Source organism: Corticium candelabrum, chromosome 6 (assembly GCF_963422355.1).
Source record: "Corticium candelabrum chromosome 6, ooCorCand1.1, whole genome shotgun sequence".
In the NCBI taxonomy this organism is placed as follows: Eukaryota; Metazoa; Porifera; class Homoscleromorpha; order Homosclerophorida; family Plakinidae; genus Corticium; species Corticium candelabrum.
The window spans coordinates 4167539-4186853 of record NC_085090.1 but is presented as its reverse complement, the minus strand read 5'-3'; the positions used below and the strand labels follow the sequence as shown (position 1 = coordinate 4186853).

General features: G+C 40.9%; 3 protein-coding genes across 3 annotated transcripts; 1 reads left to right on the top strand and 2 right to left on the bottom strand.

Annotated features, from left to right (window-relative positions):
* The first annotated feature begins 8759 nt into the window (after positions 1-8759).
* On the top strand, positions 8760-9611 carry LOC134180776 (uncharacterized protein K02A2.6-like). The gene has a single exon (XM_062647963.1). It carries the CDS (start codon positions 8760-8762, stop codon positions 9609-9611), a length of 852 nt encoding a protein of 283 aa, XP_062503947.1.
* Positions 9612-13849: 4238 nt separating this feature from the next.
* Positions 13850-14365, bottom strand: LOC134180775 (ficolin-2-like). The gene has a single exon (XM_062647962.1). It carries the CDS (start codon positions 14363-14365, stop codon positions 13850-13852), a length of 516 nt encoding a protein of 171 aa, XP_062503946.1.
* A 3644-nt stretch (positions 14366-18009) lies between these two features.
* On the bottom strand, positions 18010-18917 carry LOC134180774 (fibrinogen-like protein A). The gene is made up of 3 exons (XM_062647961.1): positions 18878-18917; positions 18472-18558; positions 18010-18353 (listed from the first exon to the last, which is right to left on the bottom strand). The coding sequence occupies exons 1-3, from the start codon at positions 18915-18917 to the stop codon at positions 18010-18012; spliced, it is 471 nt and encodes a 156-aa protein (XP_062503945.1).
* Positions 18918-19315: the final 398 nt, after the last annotated feature.

Genomic DNA, 19315 nt, shown 5'->3' with positions numbered 1-19315 from the left:
CGCGGGCGCTGGCGCCTTATGGCTGATTTCTCCTCATCTCGTCTGTTCAACATCAACGAAGGCATCGCTATGGACCTATGCTCTGTGTCCTTTGTTTATGTCGACGAGGCAGCGCAGCGTCTTTAGCATCTGATTCTTGGAGCGCTGACGGCTAAGTTCGACGTTGAAAGTACCTATCGCCAAAACCAGGTACACCCAAATACTCGTTGGCAGTGCGTGGTCTACATTGATTATGCTCTTCCCTTCGGCCTTCACTCGGCCCGCAAGATATTCTCGGTCTTAGCAAACGATCTCCCCTAGATCATGTATTGCAAAGGGATCACTTTCGGTATTTACTACGCAGACGATTTCCTTTTTTCGGAGCGGCGAACTCCGCTAGCCACAAAAACGCTTGTGGGAATGTCATTGTGTCTTGTGTTTCTCGAGCTGAATCTAAATTCGGATGCAGGTACGATCTGTCTGCCGCAAGCAAAGCTACAACGAACCTGTCGAATGGTTAGCCATTGGCTTGGGGATCGCTATTGACCAAGAGAGAGCTGCTGTCGTTGGTTAGAAACCTTCAGCACAATGTGTCGGTATTCAAAGCCGACAGATTTTTCCTTCGCCGCCATAATGACTTCTCTTGCCGCATCGAGCGCCTAAACTGTTGAGTTCGGCTGAAGGCGGACGCGCAAGGAGATATACTGTAGTGAGATACCTTTCTAGTCCGATAAATTGGGACGTACTCTCTACGTACTCTTGACTCGCACCACCAACCCTGCGAATGATTTCGTACGAATCTGGTCTATGAGGTTGTGGGAAGGTCTGGCACGAGCACTGGCTACAATAGGAATGGTTAATAGCGTGACGTGACTGCGCTATCGCATTAACGGAGTGAGTGCCGGTTCTTCTCGCTAGCGCCGCTTGGTGTCGTCAATGGCACGACGAGTCTATTCAGTGCTGGTGCGACAATACCACTATTGTTTCCTTCTGGCGTAACTATCCCTGTCATAACTCAGCTGGTGATGCATCTTATGAGGCTTTTCGCGTTTGTTGATGCCCATTTTTCATTTACTTGGCAGGCCATACATATTTTGCGGAAAGTCTAGTCACTTTGTGGATGCCCTGTCTTGTAACAACCTACTAACGGCTTGCTTTTTCACCAATCGCTACGTTCAGCCCGGATCAAGTCTTGGTGCAATTCCAAGCGCTCCTGCAACCCTCGGACATCGACTCGAGCTCACCTATCTGGAGGTCAAGGCTATTCGACCCTTTGCGCCAGTCTCAGCTTCGGCCACTCTTAGGTCGTACGCTATCTGCTAATCTCGGTATCACCAATTTTGCCAAGGACTCTCAATTCTTCCTTTTCTTGCATCCAAACATACTCTGTGTCTTTTCGTCGCAACTCTCAAGGAACAGCAGCTTAAGCAAAAGACCATCATATGCTGCTTATCTGCCGTACGTCACCTACATATATTCAATATGGCCATAAACATCTGTTTGTGTCTGCTCTTCCCTAACTAACATATGTTCTGTGTGGATTGCACCCCTCGCAGGGTGAGTGCCACGCCCGTCAATGCCTTGCTATCAAACCGATGGAACTTCGCGCGACCAAGGCCGTCTGGTCTCAGCAGCCTTTAAGCTACGATACGGTTATGCTCTGGTCAGCCCTGCTGCCCGGGTTTATTCGGTTTCCTTGGAGCGGTCAAATTCACCCTGTCATCATTTCCGGCCTTCGAACATGCATCTTAGCTCACATCTGAGGATATCACGACCGAATCTCACAAGAATCCATTCCTTGTGCGTCTACACCTCAAGCGGGCAAAGACTGACCTCTTCTGCCATGGTGCCGATGTACATCTTGGACGGAGCGCTAATGACATCTGCCCGGTATCATCGCTCTTGGCATATATAGCTGTCAAGAGTACTCGTTTGGGGCCCCTCTTCATATTTAGCGACAGCTGTCCTCTATCCAGCGTCAGACTGGTACAAGAGCTGAAGCGGGCGTTGTCGTTAGCAATTATAGATTGCTCATGGTATACAGGTTAAAGCTTTCGAATCGGTGCCGTTACTAGCAGGCAATGCCCTTGGCATAACGAAAATACCATCAAAGAGTTGGGACATTGAAATAGCAATTCGTTGGAGGCATCCATATAGTTGCCTGCCAGGCATCTCGCACGCTGTTCGAAACAATAAGTCTCTTAGTGTGGGTCATTACCTTCATATGCATATAATACATCTGATATAGAGATAACACAAGCAGCCTGGCGTAAGAATGTGGGATTCTTATGCAGAAACTATTCGGGCGCTTTATGGACACCAATTTCTTCTCGCCTGCTTTCTGAAGGCTTGCTCCTGTTTGCTAGTTGCAGTCTGTCTTGTGGGACAGTCACCCAACCGTTCGTGATCGGCAGACTTATAGCACAGTTTCAAGTCTATTTACCGTACGTGGATCAAAGGGTTGCTCAAAAAACAAATCTCGTTTGGGCCGGGATCCGCGCCTAAAAGTAGACACAAAACAATTTGCGCATGCGCACAAGCCCCGAGTATTACGCTTGCGCCACGGCCACTCTTTCTGACCAGGCAAGTGTGATGCCGTGCCGGGACATCTAAACGAGTTCAGGTAAGGAGTCAAATGTGGTTTAACTTAAAGCAGTTAGTTAGACAGAGCTGACTACACCCACGGAACGTAGCGCGAGGATTGAAAAGAAGTGTATATGCGTAGCCCTGCCGTCGCATTTGTGTCATTGAACATATAGACTCTCTGAGAGCCCACGCAATTTGATTTTACTTTCCTTTCTCCATCCGGTCTCTAATGGTTATCCAACATGAAATGCAAGGAAGCAGGAATCCGTGCGTATAATTTCCATTTCCCTGAAAAACAGAACCAAAAAGTAAGTGGCGCATGAGCGGAGGCTCGGGATCTCAACCATTGCGCCACGGCGACAATTTCCAACAAGGAACGTGTTGTGCCCTGAAGGAACATCTCAACGAGGTAAGAAGTCAAATTGTACCAGCGCCATATGGCTGTGACGCTTTCCAGAGTTACACAATTGAAATTGTGTTTGCTGTTTTTTTGACAGTTGTCGATTGCTGTGAGTGCTTATGTATGTTCTGATCATGACTGAGGCTGGCAAAGGAACAGTTATGTCATTATGATAAAAACTTATAGTCATAATCAGAACACGTGTTGCCTTTACTGCAGTTCAATGTGTAATTGTTACATATCTCTATGTACGAAAGTAGACTGTTGCACTGAACAGTCATTACAATTTTGATTATGACAAGGAGAAACAGAATAAAGCCTATTTTTCATCCTATTGACATGATCAATTGTTTAATGATTTGTACAGGGTATTTACTTGATGATATTACTTGATTAAATTGCAACGATATCGTCAAAACTCTTTGTTTAATATTTCTATGCTGCTTTTCAATCCATGTTCTTATTTTATTTAGTTACACTTTACATTTATTTGCATTTATATTGAGCATCTTCCATGATGTTTTGTATATGATATGGTATGTTTTCGTATTATTTACGTTTATGTATTTACATTTGCTAAACCCATCTACTACATGATTCTTTCTATGCATTCACAGATAATTGTTAAAATCCTAATATCCATATTAGGATTTTATGTCAGTATCAGCTAGAGTGGGTAGTTAAACCGTTTTTATCATTTATTATTGCTATTTTAGTTGCTGCTTGCCCATTTCGTGTGTGTGTGTGTTGTGTCTTTTCATTTGAGCTAAAGAAGTTATTGTTTTAGGCTGTTGATTTCGGTCGGCAAGCAGGTAAGTGAAAGACTATCATTGAATATCTTACCCCATTGCATGCCCTTTTGTTGGTGTCTAAAAGAAAGCTGCACATTTATCTAATAAAAATGCAAGTCACACATATACGTTTGAAATAAATTTCTTTGAGTTAATGTGGTCTTTAATTATTGTTAGATGTATTACTAGGCCCAAAATATGGAAGGAATGGTTTCTGTAAAGAAAGATTCATGATTTGTCCTACAACTGTAATAAATAATGAAATTTAATGTTTTGTGTGATTACTGCATATTTGGTTACGTTCAGTGTGTTTTTGCTTTAAAGCAAAGTATATTGTAATAACGGTAATTGAACTTCCTTACGCCTGAAATTATCCTTGTATATGTTTTTAGGCAATTGATTGTGCACATTCTGCTTACCCTATAATTGGGCTGTGCTGCAAGTAGAGTAAAGTCACACATTACAACAAGTGTTTACTTGGTATTCAGTGTATATATAATGTAAATGTTCATGCTTTATGATAGACTGTGTCACAGTAACGTGACTTCTTGAAATGTTTGCCTGAAAAAAAGAAACAAAATTTAATTTTTTATATTAAATATATATTTAGTTTTTTCTGTAAAATATTTTGCAATATTGATGCTTCTTTGAGCTTAAACGTTTCTTAAAATAATTTTTTTTCATAGGGTCGATTGCTATAGACATTAATCTGATTGTTGTTATAGTTTACACAGTTGAACTACAGATTGCTATAGTTTGTCTTGCTTTTGGTAGTTTGTTAGTAAGTACATAGTCAGCATAGAAACACGTTGAAGTTATATTCCAAGAGGAAGATGAATGCTTAATTATATGTTAGCTGAGAAGTCGTGTTGAATTTGGCATAGTCAAATTGTACACCGTGTTAGCATAAATTTTGTTTTGGATGACGTTACCAGATATTTCATATAACCATAATTAATTTGAGTATCATTGGTGTTCTCATACCTAAATTGCAAAGACGCAATTTCTGGTAAAAAATAGCGCAGTGGTGTAACGTATATACAATTCTATTTATTAAATGAAGCATGAAAGGCTTGAATTTGGTTTGTCTTACAGGCTAGACATGTTATTACGTCATCTGCTATATATAGTTTCGCAAGGGGCTATTCATTAGTTTGTGCGTCACGTGATACAGATCTAAGGAACTGAAAGATTGCAATTATTCGCTTGGTTGCTTAACTTAAGCGTGTTGTGTTTGAATCGCAAGAATTGCTTGACGTCTGACTACCTGGTCTGTACGTCTACGCATCGTAATGGGCTTGAAGGCATCGAAATCCGAGAAAGATCCCCCAACACCGAAGAAACCAGGCAATCGGTATCGTCAAAAATCCATTTATCATACCCAGTTTATTCTAGTGCAAAACCCTGTTGTTACAAAGTGTGCAAACCAAGAAGATTAAAGTTTTAACTTCTATTTTTATGTCGTCACGTGAATGGCTAATCTACGGTTCTTTTCTTGGTGTACTTGTAATGATCTGTTGTTTTTCCTGGGTGTAATAGAATGTAATTAGATTATACACTTGTATAAGTAGTGATCATATATCACAATACAATCAGTCCTATAGTGTATATCTAAAGAGCACATTGCATGTTACATGGTGACACGAGTGAAGCTACACGCTGCCGAGAGAAGGGAGATAAACGAGCGAAATGGTTGAACAAGTGAAATTCCCGTTGCTACTAGCTGAAGAAGCACACATAGAAGCAGCTCGTCCACTCAGATTGCAGAGCAGGATACCGCTCCCAAAGCCACTAGTCGTGAGGGGAAACATATCTCAATCGTGGCGCGAATTTCGACAGATTTGGGATTCATACGAGATCCTGGCCAACCTCAAACTACCAGATATGAAATAGCACAGGATCGCTACATTCATAACGTGCATAGGACAAGATGCTCTTAGAATATACATTGCACTGCCATTTGCAAACGATGCGGACAAGAGGGACCTGGATAAAGTTCTTGAAGAAATGGAGAAGTTTTGCCTCGGGGAAACTAATGTCATTTATGAACGTTTCCGTTTCAACCAGAAAGCTCAAAGAGAGGGTGAGTCTTTTGATCAATTCTTGACAGACTTCAAATAATTGGCCAAGACGTGTCAATTGGGACAGATGCATGCTGAGCTACTGAGAGACAAAATAGTAGTAGGTGTTAGAGACGACACATTGAGAAAACAACTACTACCAAAAAAAGGAACTTACGCTAGCGACATGTGTATCAGTCTGTCGAGCATGCGAAACGACAGCTGCACATATGAAGGAGATGGGCAACAATGAAACGCAACAGGTTCATGCATTCAGATCCAAACAGAAGAGCTCTTGGCAAGCAACGCAGACAATTGCCACGTGCAGAAATGTCAACACACAAGGAATGCAAATATTGTGGTAAGGACCACAAGTGGGGCAAACAGCACTGTGCTGGGTATAAAAAGTTATGCAAGAAATGCAATAAGCAGAATCATTTTGCACAGATGTGCAGGTCAAGTGCGAAATCCGGAACAAAACAAGCAGCCGTCCACATGATGCGATATGATTCGGAAACAGCATGTATGAAGACAGCAGTGATGATCAACGCTGGAGCAAACAGCAAGTAGTGACACTAGCGTTGACGCCGCGTGATGACGAAATCAACGTGTTAGATGGCTGAAGATATGAAAACAAGTTATGTACAACGTTGACAGTTGATGAAACGCCTATCCGATTTCAGATCGATACAGGTGCCACATGCAATGTCATCAGGAAACAAGATATTCCACATAGAAGATTGAATGACTTGCAGCAGACAACACAAACACTTACTCAATACAGTGGAGCAAAGACTAGACCACTTGGGAAGTGCATACTGCGTGTCAAAAATTAGAAGAATGCGCAAACCTATAATGTTTAGTTTGTTGTGATGGATAATGCAGCTACTACATCCATATTAGGAGCTCAGATATCACAAGCCATGAGTCTAATCAAAGTGGACTATGACAACATCTAGATGATACAAGAGACTAAACAGCCACAGGGGAGAGTCACATGGAGACAATACATGCTCACGAAAGAATTGATTACTCAAAATATGCTGAAGTATTTGAAGGAGAACTTGGCACACTTGCAGGAGTAACACATTTGGACATCGACCCCATGATACAGCCAGTGAAACAGCCACTGACACGACTTCCAATTGCCATGAAAGACAGATTGAAAGTAGTGTTGCAGAAACTTGAACGCTTAGAGATTATACAGAAAGAAGAGACACCCACAGATTGGATCTCAAGCTTAGTAGTGGTGAAGAAGCAAAATGGGAAGTTACGAGTCTGTATAGACCCACAACCACTCAACAAAGCATTAAAACGAAGTCAGGATCAAATGCCGATATTCTAAACATTCTACCAGAGCTATCAAAAGCAAATATTTTCAGCGTGTTAGATGTGAAGAATGGCTATTGGCATGTACGACTTGATGAATCCTCCAGCAAGCTTACGACATTCAACACACCATATGGGAGATACCGCTGGAATAGATTGCCTTTTGGGATCACGCCAGCACCGGAAATTTTTCAAAGGGCACTTGACAATGCAATTCATGGACTTGCCGAAATATACACGATTGCAGACGATATTTTGGTAGTTGGCAGTGGCACAACACAAGACGAAGCAAGGAAAGATCATGATGAGAATTTGCTACGACTACTACAGCGATGCAGGAATCAAGGTATAAAGTTGAACAAAGACAAATGCTACATTGCAACACAGAAGGTAGCCTACATGGGACACGTGCTTACGTCTCAAGGGATTAAGCCGGATGATGACAAGATAGAAGCAATAGTGAAGATGCCACCACCACAGGATGTACAGGGAGTGAGGCGATTCATTGGTATGACCAACTACTTATCAAAGTTCATGCCACACCTGTCCGACCTCCTCGACCCGCTCCGACAGCTAACTAAACAACATATCCAGTGGGAATGGACTGATGTCCAGGAAATAGCATTCAATGGCATCAAGAGAACAGTAACAGCAACACCTGTACTCAGGTACTTTGATCCCAAAGACGAAACAACTACACAGTGTGATGCATCTCAAACAGGACTAGGAGCTGTATTGATGCAATCAGGTCAACCAGTAGCATACACAAGCAGGACTTTAACTGACACTGAGCAACAATATGCTCAGATAGAGAAAGAACTTCTAGCAATTGTGTTCGGAATGGAGAAGTTCAACACGTACACCTATGGAAGAATAATTAAAGTAGAAACGGATCACAAACCACTCGAGACGATCCACAGAAACCCATTGCACACAGCACCGAAGAGGTTGCAGAGGATGCTCATGCGTTTGCAAGAGTACAGTTTTACCATAGAATACAAACAAGGGAAACAGATGGTATTGGCAGACACATTGTTCAGAGCCTACCTACAACACACACCACGAGACTGTGAACGCATAGAAGTATTCCAAGTAAAACATAACTTGGCAAAAGAGTGTGAACAAATAGATATGCTACAAGATGTTCAGGTGTCACAAGTGAGGCTAGCTAATATCAGAAATGCCACAAAGACAGACACGGCCATGCAGCAGCTGAAACAGACGATTCTACAGGGATGACTAGACAAAAAAACATACACTACCAGGATCCATTGCGGATTTTTTCAATGTGAGAGATAAACTAGTCATACAGGATGACATCATTCTCAGAGGAAACAGAGTTGTGGTACCAAGAAGTTGCCGTCCAGATATGCTACAGCGGGTTCACACATCACACATTGGAGTGAATTGATGCTTGAGGAGAGCCAGGGAGTCATTACCCTGGCCAGGGATAACAGCCGAAGCAAACAACCATGTTAGCCGATGTCACATATGCCGGACCTATGAAACTAGGCAAACAAAAGAAAGTTGCAAACTCATGAGATTCCAGACAGGGCATGGGCCAAAGTTGGAATAGACTTATTTACATTCCAAGGACGTGAATATCTACTCACAATGGACTATTATAGCAACTATTGGGAGACTAACAGATTGTTAACTACTACTTCAGAAGAAGTTGTCAAAATGCTGAAAGCACACTTTGCTCGATATGGAATACCCGACATACTGATATCAGATAATGGTCCTCAATTCTCTTCCAGTTACTTTCGAACGTTTATAAGGAAATGGGACATTACACACAAGACCAGCAGTCCGGGGTATCCACAGTCGAATGGCAAAGTCGAAAACAACATTAAAACAGCGAAAAACCTCATGAAGAAAGCTGATCGAGCAAATGCAGATCCATGGCTGGCGATCTTAGATTTTCGAAACACCCCTACACAAGGTATGACCACTAGTCCAGTCCAAAGGCTGATGAGTCGCAGGACTAGAACACTACTGACTACAGCAACATCATTATTGAAGCCCAAGGTCACTCAAGAACTTGAAGCTCTCAGACAATCCAAAGAACGACAAAAGAAATACTATGACAGAACAGCTGGAGACCTACCTGAATTAAAAGAACACCAAACTGTAAGAATTCCACCGTTTGGAAGGTCTCAAGAATGGCAACAAGCTAAAGTGATTAGACAGCTACCCAACCGATCTTACAACGTTGAGGCAGCCAATGGAAGAACCTACAGAAGAAATCGAGTTCATCTCATAGAATCAAAGGAGACGTTTTGTAAGCAACCAATTGGAGGTAGTATGACTGAGCTAGAACTACCCACCAAGCAAACAACACCATCAAAGAAGACTCAAGAAACAACAGCCCCTCCAAGCAAACCAATACCTCAGAAGACAGTTACTACAAGAAGAGGCAGAACAATCAACAAGCCAGTCTATCTAAACGACTTTTTGTTTTAAAGTAGAAAGAAACTGTTATGTTCTGTTTTGTTTTAGCAGTAATGTAGAGTTGAGATTGTTCCAAGAGTATAGAAGCATGCTAAAACTAAAAAAAAGGAAAAAGGATGTAATAGGATGTAATTAGATTATACACTTGTATAAGCAGTGATCATATATCACTATACAATCAGTCCTATAGTGTATTTCTAAAAAGCACATTGCATGTTACACTGGGATTACTTGACTTCTGTTATATAGGAACAAGTTGATACTGTAATGATTTTGTGAATGACGAGATTGTTAGCCTTTGTACCACCCACTGCGCGGACGTGAATGGGGAGTGACGTAATTAAGAAGTCATATGAAGTTTGCAATTGGCATCTTGCAAACGTCAAAGTTGTGATAATGACACAGATAGCTAATGTCTGAATTTATTAAAGCGTGCCTATTACATATTGCGGATCTATTGAGTTTGTTGTCAAGGCCAGAGACTCGTGGAATTCCTGTCGTTGGAGCCTGTTGTTGCTCATGCATGTGTAATGAGGAAAACTCTGCGTTTACTGTTACCTTATTAGACTATTTAGAGGCACAAACACCTACTTATATCTAATTCCGATGCATGCGGAACGGCTCAGACCGGTATTTGGAGCAGGAGTGGTCTTGTACACAGAATCACTTGCGTGATTAGACTTATTGCATCGTGGGGAGCAAAACGAATGAGAGGTATTTTTCTACATGGCCAAAATGGCATTATTCAGTGTTGTGAAATCAATCTGCAGATTTTGGTAGTACGTTTTGACCAGATATACGGGTGTATGAATGAGGCGTTTCAAAACATTGCAGCATAATCTAATTACTCATCTCATTTAGCTGGCAAATTTGGTGATAGATAGGTGACACTATTTTGTTTAGCAGTTAGATCAATGTCTGTTTGTGTGTGTTCATGATGTTTTTTAATATTATTTCACTTAGCATGATACCACACAAGTACTGAAACATATCCATTTGGGCTGACACCCCTGGGATTCCGACCTTGTCCTCTGTGTCTTTTGTTATTGCAAGGTCCTCCTCCCATGTATTCTGAAATGCCGCATAGTTACTGATAATGCTCGAGAACGTATCAGCTCCCACTGTCCATCTAATAGGGCAGAGTACTCTGATACCTGTACTACTAGCTGGCAAGCTCTACTTCAAATTCATAAATATCCACTCTCTATGTGGAGAATATTTGATCAGTTTTGTGATCTCCCGACTTCTGTCTACTACATCTTTCATCAACTTTGATTGCTTTAGGGTGTCATTTGCAGCGAGATTTAGAGCATGACCGTAACAGTGGGTGAAGACTGCTCTTGGCTCAATATCATTAATGCGTTAAACAACACCAGTTCTATAGCCACTCATAGCACTGGCACCATCAAAACACTGTCCACGAAGCTTTCTCATACCCAAATTTAGTCTTATGAAGACGTCCTCGATCAGAGCTGCAAGGGTTGCAGCATCATTAGTTGAGGTTTGGTAAAGTGCAATAAACTCTTCATCCACCTGCAAGTCTTCTGAAACCCTACGAATGATGACTGTAAATTGCTCTCTGTTGAAGGCATCAGTGGTTTCATCAGCCATCCCCGTTACAAATGGTGAATTATGTATGTCTTTGGCAATATTTCGTAGCACTTGGAGGCCCAATGTTTTGATCATTTCATTTTGAATTTGCGGACTTGTGTAGACATTCTCCTTTCGTTTCAGCCAGTGTGCTAGGTTAGGATCTTTCTCTCTCTGTAGACAAAGCAGCTGTTGTAGATTACCATCTGATTCATCTCCAGCTCCTCTAAAAGCAAGACCCTGCCTACTCAAGAATCTCACAGACGACAGTACTTGAAGAAGCGCTTGTTGACTGTTGACTTTCTGGACAGCATGCTCATGAGAAAGATGTTCTCCAACGTCCCTGGTGGTGGCAGGAAGAGTGACAAAAACTTCAACTGCTTCACGATGACACGCACTCGTTACGTGGTTTTTGAATCCTGTGGTTGCATCTTTCCAGTTTGAAAATCCATGAGTAACCTTACCAATGAATACAATAATAGACCAACAGCCTACTTCTGTATGTGCTAGAGTACTAACAAAAGCAGGATCCGGTTTAGACTTGATCGGTTTGAGAGTCAATGCTTTCACGCACAGGTGACAAAACACGACGTCGTCAGCCTCGTGGTAGTGAAGAAATGGCCACTGATGAAACCAAGATGGCCTGAAGCAACGCAACTCCGTCTTCTTCTCAAAGGGGCGCTTTGGAAAATCGAATTTTAGGGTTAGTGAGGCTGTTCAAGAACGGCTTCATCATCAGCAAAACTTTCGATGTGTTGGTTGCCATACTTAGGAGATTTAGGACAAATCGCGGATGTGGCTTCGAACCCTTCTTCTCTTACACTGTATTCTTCCAGCTATTTCTGGTACGTATCTCAATTTTCACAATATAATCAATGTCCACTGTGATTATTACATTTCTCTGTGCCTGATAACCTAGACAGAGCAGAAAGTAAATAATATATTTTATCATCTATAGCGATATAACCGGCAGTCTACGCCAATCTGCCGCTGCTGAAACTACAGTTTCTGAAAAATGGGCCGGACCTGCCGGACCACTTGCTACGGGCCTCGTTTGGTGCTTTCTTGTCTGAAATAAATCATGGTCCTTAATGCAGCAGATAACCGAACACCATTCCGAAACTTCTGGGCAGAACAGTGTATATATATATATATATATATATATATATATATATATATATAAATAGGTATTCTCGACAGTTTTCCTCCATCATATCCGGAAGGAATTCACGTGAATTCTCTTGATGAATGCATTGCTCTACGTTTTGAATAAGGAAACCTTTTGTTGCTTTCTCTAGCAGAGACGGCAGGAAGTTTTCACAGGCACATACCACGCGTACACATCTGATCGTCAAGTTGTTGCTGCGTTTGCACGTCTAAACATACAACACCACATCAGAAACATAGGCGGCATGCTCTCAGACTCAATGTCACAAGCAGTTACTATCCTACGCCACTAATGCTGTTGCAGTGGTACTGTTAGAAGGGCGTTAGAATGGCGTACACTAATCATGATTAGAACCGGTGTAATCAGTGGTGTTAGTCCACTAACGCCTAACTATTCGTGATATATGTCCTCTCAATTCTAAGAATATTATTAGCACCTGGTCATACATTGAGCAGCGCAATAAAGTGGGCGTGGCTACAAGGTGGGCGTAACTTAAATACATTAGCTTCCACTGTAGAAAGTTGTCTACGCTCTTCGCCGTTTAGAAAATTTCCTAGCTGTAGGCGATAACAACTAACTCTATTTGCAGTCTCACACACTGACTTATGGACGGAAGGGTTTGATTAATTAACTAAAATAATAGAATGACGTCACCATAATATCACATCATGGTTAGCTTTATTAACAGTTATTGCTTTTTTCCACTTGTTAGTGTAAGTAAGCTTAAACTTTCTGTTCGTGTGGCTGTTTAGTACAGACACTAATTTTAGATGGGAACTTAGAATATAGCTATCCGTAATAAGTACATAAGACTACAGTGTAACCATAGGTTGTTGTTGTGCTGTCAAAAATCTTAAATATTTTGTAAGTTTCCAAATATTGGCTATAAATTATTGTAGCCTGGTGATTTTGTATTAGGTGAGCCTGCATTTAGTGTATACTGTCATATTGCTAAAAAATACAATTTTTTAATTGCAAAAGAACTTTGCCTTGACATTGCTTATTTTTTCACAGAGGCGTGGCTGTGGTTAACGGGGTCTTTAAATCTTAAAAAATTAAGCGTTCCAGTTTATAAAATCTTTTAAGATGTAATTTGTAAGTACAGACACGTGTGACTTTGTCAGCTAGACGTTATGCAAAGCGCTGTTTTTTTGGCTAATTAGTGTAACCTTAGTTCTTGTTTACTTTTCAGTTTACTAAATAAAGATTGGGGCATTTATAACTCTGCGGCAGTTGACCAAGAACGTATACTGCGTTCTTGATTGACAGTCATACAGTAAATATATTTAAGGTATCAATTAATCCATGCATTTCAAATGTCAATGTCATGCAACTATTTGCGATAGAAATGTGAAATTTGATCCTAATATTTTATTTTGGCTACGCTGCTGCTTCTGGAGTGTGCAATAGAATAGTGCATTGTATAGTATTTTAACAACTCTATAGACATGCTAGCAAAATTTTTATGAGCTGTCCTAGTAATTTTTTTGATTTACTTTAGTTTCATTTCTACTTTCTGCAAAGATGATTTGTCGTTGAACGATGGCGAGACCACTAGCTTGTCTCCTGAGCTGCCATAACGGTAGTCGCCATTTAAGTTGCTATAATGGCAGGCTTTATGCCACCAAGCTCCTGTCAATAGTGTGGCACAATTTTGCCCTTGAATGCCATTATCTTGATCTTTGGTAGAGAATTTTATTCCTATGTGACCACTCAGCCTGTCACCTGCGGTTGCACTGTATCGTCCAATGTACATAACGTACTTAGCATTCGCTTTTCCAATAGTAAAGTCTTCATATTCTGCATACGCTCTGCTGTTATCTGGTGCCATCAGATCAATTCTCAGAGTGACACCGACTGTCAGTCTGTGGATTACTTCAAGGCCACGCCAGAATTCAACATACAGCTCTCCGAAACCTTGTTGATATTCTGTCCAAGTGCGATAGAAATCTTCTGAGCCATCCTTTCTTCTATGTAATACAGTCCATCCTTCACCGCTTGTTTCCATATCACAATAGACGTTGAATAGACCGAGACCGTCACGTGGATCAATTTCATACAGGCTGCTGTAAGAGTTACCAAGCTGTAAGGCATGACGACAGTTCCATGGAATTTCTTTAGGAGTTGTTGGACATGAGGAAATGAAGATACTTCCAGCAGACCGTTCATTACGTTCAAGATTGTGGGCATCATTACGAGTTTAGGCATCATCTACAGTTATTGGCAGACAATACCCGAACGCTATAAGACAAAGCAACCAAACAGTCATTAGAGAATTAGCCATATTGCCTGTACAGCTGCTTTGCCAATATTGCTGACAATTACTGAAGAGCTAGAATATATTATCCATGAGGTGTTGCTTTCACAGATTATTGATGCAATCTTTTGCGTAATGTGCGGTTTTCTATCTTAGAAATCTGACACAGCTAGTATTGTCCAATGAAAGGAAGTCGCGAGACTCAATTGTCTTATCATAAGGGATGTAAAGACAGAGCTAGCATTGTTTATGACCAGTCAGAGCAAGTCACATTGACGGATTTAGTAGGAACTTGAATTGGCGTTGCTACAGGCAGCGTTACCGGAAAAAACCCCGCCACTCGTCACGTACGTTTTCCATCCTGAAGAGAACTATTGTGTATAAATGTGGTGTTGCTAGAGTCTAACAGTTTTGGATGCACACAAGTGCCCGTCATTAGCTTATGTCATTCTTTCATATTTTGATAGCATTTCCCTCGCTTGCTATAGATTTAGTGGCGGATTTCGCTAGATATGCATGCATGTGTTCGATGTACGTACTGCAACACATCACAAGGCGTTAGCAACTGCATTCCGAATGGATTGCGTCTTCAACTCATGTCCACGAACGTTTGAGACATGCCTCTACGTCGCTTGATGACCGTCCACAGAATTGCTGGTAGTGTAGGATGCGGTGAATGATGGATAACAGAACCGTGGCGCTGTTTCTTCTAGCTCTTGCTGAGTTTGACGAGCAGTATGCCTAGGGCATGCATTGTCAAGGTGAGGACGTCGGCCTATAGCCTGACTGTAGATGACACCTAGTTGTCTTCCTTTTGTTTGTGGTTGTCTGCTCATAGTTTGCAAAGGTCACGGATGTTTTCATTCTTAATATACGCTCTCTAACCAATTGAGCTAAAGACTTCGAACACACACACACACACACACACACACACACACACACACGCACTCACGCACACACTTAGTAGATTTGTTAATTAAGTAGATTAATTCTGTTTATGAAGTATGCAATAATATGTTATGCCATATAGAACATAATGAGTGGTCCACTGGATATGGATACCTTATGCCTTTTGTGTATTCTACTAAGAAAGTGATGATGCAGAGTCCACAGTAGACAAGGTTTCTCAAGTTGCTTCATACTTGATTGTATGTGGCAATCCAGCCAAAGCAAGCCGTGTTATTGGTATCCCAGCTCATCCTGATGTTCGAAATTCAGTGCAGCAACAGCATATGCCATCCAGCACTATTGCTTGCTGTAATTTATGTTTTCAATACAAATTCTTTCAATCTTTAGCAACTTTTTACTGGTGCCAGGACGTCATGTTGCTGCATGGGATGTACTTCAGCTCCATTGATATCTAGTTTTTAGCTGGATCGCAACGAGTAACTTTGTTTGATGAATTGTGTTTTGCTTTTTGTTTAGTGCGTTGACACACTGTTTTGGTTTAAATGTTTAAATACAAGCAATGGTATTAAAATCTATTCTAATGTGCACGTGCCAGAACCGTTGGCCGCGGACTTCAGACCGCTTTTACAAAATGGTGCTAATAGCAGCCTACAAAAGAATAAGATCAACACCTTTTGGTGTTTGAGTAACACTAAATGAAGGTTGTTTTTAAGCACCACAAAATGGTGTAATAGTTTTACACCAGATTGTGTTGCTTTCCTGCACGCTTGCGAGTGTCAGTATAGCGACAGCATCTTTGCACGTAATTTGGTGTTTGTAGAACGCCTTTGCCTTAACAGTGTGGGATTCATGTTCTTATTAGAAGCAGCACTACGTGGTTCAACAACACTGGTGGTTTATCCAATGTCATTCACGGCAGCTTGGCTATTCGTGGGTAACTTAGGTATTTATACGGTGTGACACTAAACCAGACTGAAGCCAGTCTCTTCACCCCTTCTGCTGCTTCTAGAGTGTTTCTTTTGGTAAAGTGTGTATGACACATTGGTTGACCTGCATGCATCTAAGCGTAAATATCTAGAAAATCTAAAAGTCTAAGCGTAAATATTTAAAGGTCTGGCTGCTTTGGAAGTGTCGTTTATTATTGCCAGTTTGTAACACTTGTAGCAGCAGCTTGGAGGCGGATTTAGAAGCCATGCACCGGAAGTCTTTGTGTGCATGCACCCAAACGATCGTCAGATAGAAATGGTGTATTGCATGCTATGAACACATGTATAGGTGAGTGTTTAACTAATGTGATAACATGCGTTATAGCCTCTCTCCTTGTCTGCATGCATACAAATACGTTTCGTTACATGATTTTCAAGTGTCTTGTTGTTTGGCTGGTTTCCTTCTAAGAGTTGAATCGCTAAGTCGGTGTTATAAGAGACTCCAAATCTCTGCAGCGGTCTACAATGGACCATGCAAGTTCCCCTCAATATGGTCTTACTATGATTACTACGTACACCTGCAAGCTTTTCCTGGTAAGCAATTCTCAAAAATTTAAGCAAGCTCAATATAATTAATAATTTAATTTAATGAATTAAATAAATAATAAACTGCAGATGTATTTATGGATTGTGTATACCGGGCAATCCATGGATTGTCCCATATGCACTTTGCACACAGCAAATACACATGATATAGCATGCTCATTTACATGGAGATGCTTCAATTTCCACTGATTCTGCAGCTAGCTCTTAGTGTGCAATGATCAAACAACATAAAAATTTCTTCGATTTCTAAGTATATCGACTCAAGTGCAAAACGGTGTAGGATTAGCCTAAAGATTATTATTCTTATAATATGAAATCTTCTATAATTATTTATAATTATCACAACTTCCTATTTTATTACATAAATTAGAAGTCTTGACACTGGCAAAACATCTAGTGAGATTTTGCAGCAGCATCAGATTATGAAAAAGCAGAGCGATGCACTAACCTTTTAATTAACTAGATTACAAATCAATTTTTGATAGTTGCTTGTTTACTTGTTAGAAACACAGCAAACGTTTGTGTCTATTTGTAGAATGGAATTCGTAATTATCTGTTAGCTGGAATCTTTGAACCTAATTAAAAGACTTTTATTGTACTCTCTACTTGGTTCTTAGCCTTTTTGCAAAGCAATTCTACTACTTGTATTATGTAAGCAAATTGAATTAACAAGTAAGAACTGAGACACCAGAGTGTTTCTAATTCAAAAGTTTCTCCAACATGCAAAGACTACATGCAAAAATTGAAAATATTTATGAAGTCTGTCTTGTATCATATCAGTTTCATTTCCACTTTCTGTAAAGATTTTGTTTCCTGAAAAGGTTCCCAGACAACGAGGTGCTGTCCTGGTCTGCCGTATGTGTATTCGCCATTCAAGTTACTGTCATAACAAATGATATACCACCAAGCTCCCCTAAATTCAACAGCACAGTTTTTGCTTTACGTGTCGTTGTCTTAGTCAGGTGTAGAAAATTTCATTCCTTTGTGAATTCTCAGTGCATCACCTGCTGTTCCACTGTATCGTCCAAAGTAGATAACATTCTTGGATTTTGCATTTCCAATACTGAAGTCGTCGTACTTTGCGTACGCTTTGCTGTTGCCTGGCGCCATCATGTCAATTCTGAGAGTAACATCAACTGTAAGTCGATGAATTGCATCAAGTCCAAGCCAGAATTCACCATTTAGTTCTCCAAATCCTTGTTGATACTCAAGGAAAGTGCGATAAAGATTTTCTGATCCATCCCTTCTTTTTTGGAATACAGTCCATCCTCCACCGTCCGTTTTCATATCACAGTAGACTTCATATCACGTGGGTCGATCTCATAAATCCAATGTGAGAGTTGCCAAGTTCTAGGACGTGATGACAGTTACGTAGAATTTCCCTTTAAGTTACTGTACACGAGGAAATTGCAATACTTTCATTAGACCGTCCATCACGTTTAAGATGGTGAGTATCATCTTGGCTTTTGGCATCGTCGTCTTTTGGTAGACAATACCCGAATGCTATAAGACAAAGAACCCAAACAGTCACTAGAGAACTAGTCATATTGCATATAGCAATGATGCTTAGGATGGGGTATAAGCCAGCTTTTATATTTAGGGCATTGGCAAAACCTGTTATCTTCACAGTTTAGTGTTGCAGTCTTCTGCGAATTGTGCGGTCTTCTGTCCTAGAAATGAGACATAGGTACAATTGTTCTCAAGTAAGAGGAAGTAACGAGATTCAATTGTCTTGTTGTAGGGTGTGATGTAAAGACACAGCTAGCATTGTTTAAGAACAAGGGAGAGAGAATTATAACGGGCAGATTCAACAGGATTTGACCTTTACTCTGTGTCACATATACACATGGAGACGTGGCCATCGATGGCGTGAGCGGTAACGCGTCCGCCTCGTATGTTTTCTAGATTGAAGAAAGCTATTGAGTGCCTCAGTCGTTAGAATTTCTGAAACGCACAAGTACCCATCAAAATTTATTTTGTGTCATCCATTCATTTCAGGTGACATTTCAAAATGGCAGATTCTTGCAAAAAATCACAAGGCTTTAGCAACTGTCATTGTTTATGGATTACATCTTCAATTAGCTGAGTCTTTGGAGCTGTATGCGTAAAAGCATAATCTAGCTAATTACGTCAGGCTGCGTATCCAGAATTCAGTTTGACAAGTGCCTGTATTGTTGTGGCTGCAAGGTAATTGTCTGTTCTTGCTTTGGGTCACCTGTTCTTGTTAAAAGCGGCAATATGCGGTTTCACACTGCTGGTA

Bases quoted from the DNA above. Each gene is read 5' to 3' on its own strand.
- LOC134180775 (XM_062647962.1), bottom strand. From the start codon at position 14,365: ATGGAAACAAGCGGTGAAGGATGGACTGTATTACATAGAAGAAAGGAT.
- LOC134180776 (XM_062647963.1), top strand. From the start codon at position 8,760: ATGGACTATTATAGCAACTATTGGGAGACTAACAGATTGTTAACTACT.
- LOC134180774 (XM_062647961.1), bottom strand. From the start codon at position 18,917: ATGGCCACGTCTCCATGTGTATATGTGACACAGAGTAAAG. The intron at 18,559-18,877 runs GTCAAATCCTGT...TTTGTCTTATAG, and splicing joins ATATGTGACACAGAGTAAAG to CATTCGGGTATTGTCTACCA. The intron at 18,354-18,471 runs GTATTGCAATTT...CGTGATATGAAG, and splicing joins TGATGGACGGTCTAATGAAA to TCTACTGTGATATGAAAACG.